Raw genomic sequence first — 5253 nt, forward strand, 5'->3', positions numbered from 1 at the left:
GAAAAGTGGCTACTCCCTTTTATCTTTTAAATTAAAGGAGATAAATAACAAATACATATCAAATTAAATGGTTCAACTCTATTTTCAACATAATAGTTGCTTACAAAAGATATCAACAAACGAAAAAGTATGCATAATTTTATGATAACAATGTGGATATTTCGACACGATAAAAGTTGTAGCGCTGTTTGAAATAAATACAACGCATGATCTAATGTAAATATTTTATATATTATACAAGTTTTATCGGCTTAAAATATCGCGGAATATTACGAGAGAAATATTGAATTTGCATTCTGTAAATTCACTTGAACGGATTCGCGATTGATTAATCGATTTTTGGTTTTTGATATGTGATTTCCAAATTGATTGAAGGAGAGTTTCTGGAATTTTTGATATGATTCTACGTGGGGGTTGGCTATATTAGCTTGTTAAAAATGTACGGATAGATCAGTCGCATTGCGATTGTCATTAAAGTCACGTCTCAGTAAAATGACGAGCACATCACTCGTGAAAATGGACTTAGGTCACTTGCTGGTTACACTGACGTTACTTTCCACAGGTAAAATATATTTCACGTTTTTCAGTAATATAAAATATAGTTTCTCTCTTTTTTAAACAGCATTAAATTCCGTAATTATATTCCATTGGTACATATAATTATATATTTATATATTTAATAATGTATATTTCTAAAAGACATATAAATTTTTATTTTTGAAATCTGGACAAATCTTAAAATATAACAATTAAGAATGTTAACTATTCAAAAGATACAAAAAAGATATTTTTAATCAAAAGTTATAAGCGCTGTTATTTTTCAGAATACTGTTTAAAATTAATAATATTTCAGTGTAAAAATCACTATGTACTTGTTGAATTTATCGGTAAAATTAATTCACAATTCACTATTTAACTCGCCCAAATTTAAAAAACGGTGTAATGGATATGTCATTGTAACGCATTATTTGTGCGTGCTTTTGCATTACAAAAGTTTCTTCCTAAATTAATTATAATTATTGGAAAATAAATATTTTTTAAATGCAAGGGATTAAGTACAGTGGTAGCGTATTTCGTATTTTGTTCCAGGCTTACAAGTAACGACAGCATCCGAATGGGGATATAACGGCAAAAATGGTAATTACGATAAAACTTTTACAATGATACAATTCATGATTTGCAGACACGCTAACGTAACTATGATTTTGTGTGTTAAATATTTCTCTAAAAGAGAAAGAGAGAAAGATCAAGTCTCTGTCTTTATTTTAAATAAAAATAACATAAATTACAACCAATATTGTGCCACCAAGAAAACAATTATTTGTACATTATTTTTTTATTTTGCAAGAGAGAAAGATTTTTATTAGAAACATACGTTGACAATATACATACGTATAATAATGTAATCTGTCTTTTTGGATATCTTACAAGAATATACATATAAAAAATACATATATAAACTGATTTAGATATATTTTATTAATCGATATTTATATATTTATATTAAAAATAATAAAATAATAATTGTGTGTTATAATGTGTAAAAATAAATCATATTTTGCTATAATTAAAAATTCCTTTAATTTTATATAACACTTGCAACTTATTTTGACGTATTATCAAAATTCTAAAAAATATTACAAAATATTACTATTCTAAGGCAAACATTTTCATAATATAAATCCTTAAATTATGATTTTTTTTATATACATATATACATATACATTTATACACATGCATTTAATTTTAGATGTATATCTGTATAATAATACTGCAAAATAATATATATGACAAATTTTCTATTTTATTTTTGATATATATAATTAAAATTATTATTTGCGGTTTGTTGGATTTTTTAAATAATTCCACAGGACCCTCGAACTGGTCAGGAATTTGCGCAACAGGAAAAAAACAATCGCCGATCGATATTGTAACGAAAAATGTTATAAAAAGTGATAGCGCTGCTCTTAATTTCAATCGATATAATTTAGCGTTTTCTGCTACGCTGAATAACAATGGCCATTCTGGTAAATAAATATAGCTTGCAATATATTACTATTAATAGTTTTAAATTAATTAATTATTAATTAATAATAAATCTAAAATTTTATTAAAACGTAATTTAATTTTAGACAGATATTCTTTAGTTATTTTTTTTAAACTTTAGTTTTACAATTAATCTAGACTTTAGCAATACATCTATTGTATATTACTTCTAGGAATTTTATATATAGACAACTGCATTCCGTGCCGTATATTTAAAAGCATTAAATACGTTTTCATCTAATCGTGGCAAAAGTTTGATTTATGTTTGAATAAAAAAAAAAACATAAAATATTACACATAGAAAATATTTATTTGAAGTTTAAATGATGTAATTAAAGTGCGATTAAAAATAATAAAAAAAAAGTATTTTTATATTTCTATTATAATCACTTTGTTTTCAAATAACTTAATTTTTATTATAATAGATAATAAAATTTGACTCATCGGTATATTAACTCGCATCAATAATATGATTGTACATTTTTTAAATAATTTCTTCACAGTTCAAATTGTACTGCATGGTATCCCGGTTTATCTAAGTAGCGGAAATCTGCAATCGGAATATGTTTTGGAGCAAATGCATTTTCACTGGAGCGCTGAGCATACCGTAGACGGTTTACGTGATGCTTTAGAGTTGCATTTAGTACATTATGATAAACAATACGCGAATATCAGCGTAGCGATGCAACACGAGAACGGAATTGCCGTTGTCGCGGTTTTATTTAAGGTAGATATAATATTCATTATGTTTCTCTTTCATATCTCTCTTCCGCCATATCAATAATATTTTCTAAATAAAGCGTTGATTGTGATATTTTGTAACAGTTGGACAGATACAATAATCCGCATCTGAAGCCGATTGTGAAAGCGACTGAAAAGGTGTTACATAAAGTGGGAAAGAGCACGGTGATAAAGGAGGAATTGACACCTTTATCGCTCTTACCAAAGAATCACAAGACATATTATCATTATCAGGGATCATTGACTACGCCGGGATGTCAGGAATCCGTAATGTGGTTTGTTCTGACTGAAAAACTTACGGTGTCAAGAGCACAGGTGATTTAAGTATAAAATTGAGCACATAGTGATTTGTATTACGAACACTTAGATTTTTTTTTTAAGAAATTGATAATAAAATAAAAATATCTTTTTTAAAATTTAAGTTATCTTACTGGAATAATATAATAATCATTTTAATATTTAACGCATTCGCGTACACGCACAGGTAAACGTATTTAAACGACTTTGGGGCGACAATGGCAAGCTGAGGTTCAATTACAGACCCGTGCAGGAACTTAATGATCGAAAAGTATATTACAATTTAGAATGATTTGCGCGCCGATGAGATGGAGTCTTATTTAATAAGTTTGATTTAATCTATCCAGATACAAATATTATACTCAATTGATTTTATTTGAAAATGGCATTAATAAAAATTTTCTGCAATATTTTCTTTGAATTGTGCGTATTTAATCTTACGTTTACAAAATAAATTTGTTTGATTTATGTCGTGCCCACTTGAGCACAAAATAAATAAGAATAAGATTGTTGCTTTTTGTCTGAAAATAATTTTTTCTTAATTTATCTTTTTAATAAAAATTTCTTTTGTTATATCAATATTCTTCGTGAAATCCACGATATGAGAGAGACAGATATTTTACACAAATAATATTTATATAAAAAAACACTGTTTTCTAAAATATAAAATAATATATAAAATAATTATTAAAAAAGTTTTAGCTATTTAAAAAAATAATGTAGAATTAAAACCATAATCGGAAAATGTACAATACAATTCTAGAAAAAATATATTCTATCTCGTTTTATTAACTACAATGCTATTATACTAACATTAAAAAACTTTACAATCTATTTTTAATTGATCCCTATGCTCTGTGTCTATGGTACAAAAAATTATTTGTCTGAAGAGATTGTACGTGATATAGATAGTTTCGTTAACTATCCCCCTTCGTAGCAAAATGAACTGCAATGAAATGATTCATGAGAATCATGACAGTTTTGGGTTAGGTTATTTCTATGATAGATTATTTCAAGACACATGTAGATATTTATAATATAAGAGAGAGAGAGAGAGAAGGAGAAAGAGAGAGAGAGAGGGAGCGTGCACCCGAATAATACGTTAAATCGGAAAATTAAATATATATAAATATATATATATATATATATAAGTTATTTATTTATTTAATATATAAAATATAAGAGAAAATAATACAATATTATTTGTAAATATTAATAATTATAATATTTTGTGTGTGATAAAAATATTAAATAGAAGTTAAATGAATAAAGATTTTGTAAATTATCGGTATTTTTCTGTCATAGTTTTTTTTTATCTTCTTCTTTTTTCTTATCTTATACTTGACTAACATACATTAACGTGAACGCGTTTTAGAATTTTCGTATTTCTATTTATAGAGTAGTGATAATTCTTTGAAACTATGTATATTTAAGTTTACCTTCCAACAACACGATATCAGAAAACGTAAATAATTTATTGCAAGAAATCATAGAGTGATCAATATTTAACGATCGATTTAATCATCTAATGTAAACGATTGCACATCTTCATCTCAAATATACTATTCACAAAAAAAAAAAAATTGACGCAATATGATATAGAATTTATGATGATACCAAAACTATTACTGACACAGCTGCTAATATAAATCACGATTCGTATTTAACAAGCAAACTATTCTGACAGATTGTTGTTGATACGTTTTATCCGAAACTTAATCTATAATCGATTAAATTTGAAAATACTAACAATCTTATCGTAGCAATCTGATTTTAATAATTATATTAATGTTGTACAATATATGTAATGTAAAGAAAATTTCAATTTCATGATTTATTATATGTATTTTATAGTATTTATAGTATTTTTACTCCACAATTTTTATATGCTTTCGCCAATTATTTGACAATTGTATACCGAGTAGTGAAGAACTTACTTTTTATATAGACAAAAAACAATCTCTTTTCTCGTATATTAAAACTAGATTACTAATTTTATCGCTCTTTATGTATAATAACATTGATAACAATAAAAAACGTGTGGACTATGAATTGAACTATAAACATGTATAATTATTAGTAAATATTTTTTATACTGTTTGATTAGTCTGTATTTATGACAATATTTATATTTATATATATAATAACAGTTACATTTATGTACAACGC

General features: G+C 25.6%; 1 protein-coding gene across 1 annotated transcript; it reads left to right on the forward strand.

Moving 5' to 3' along the window:
* Positions 1–477: 477 nt before the first annotated feature.
* Positions 478–3391, forward strand: LOC138940187 (carbonic anhydrase 6-like). The gene is made up of 6 exons (XM_070308804.1): positions 478–562; positions 1090–1137; positions 1872–2027; positions 2550–2773; positions 2872–3102; positions 3272–3391. Exons 1-6 carry the CDS (start codon positions 493–495, stop codon positions 3374–3376), a joined length of 834 nt encoding a protein of 277 aa, XP_070164905.1. The 5' UTR covers positions 478–492; the 3' UTR covers positions 3377–3391.
* Positions 3392–5253: the final 1862 nt, after the last annotated feature.

The sequence above is a fragment of the Polyergus mexicanus genome, unplaced genomic scaffold (genome assembly GCF_030449975.1).
Source record: "Polyergus mexicanus isolate NDT 795.1 unplaced genomic scaffold, iyPolMexi1.0 SCAF_16, whole genome shotgun sequence".
Lineage (NCBI taxonomy): Eukaryota > Metazoa > Arthropoda > Insecta > Hymenoptera > Formicidae > Polyergus > Polyergus mexicanus.

What these genes read in the sequence shown, in the direction of transcription:
- LOC138940187 (XM_070308804.1), top strand. Translation starts at nt 493, where the DNA reads ATGACGAGCACATCACTCGTGAAAATGGACTTAGGTCACTTGCTGGTT. An exon ending in ACTGACGTTACTTTCCACAG is followed by an intron (nt 563 to 1,089) that starts GTAAAATATATT and finishes ATTTTGTTCCAG; the next exon opens with GCTTACAAGTAACGACAGCA. An exon ending in TTGTCGCGGTTTTATTTAAG is followed by an intron (nt 2,774 to 2,871) that starts GTAGATATAATA and finishes ATTTTGTAACAG; the next exon opens with TTGGACAGATACAATAATCC.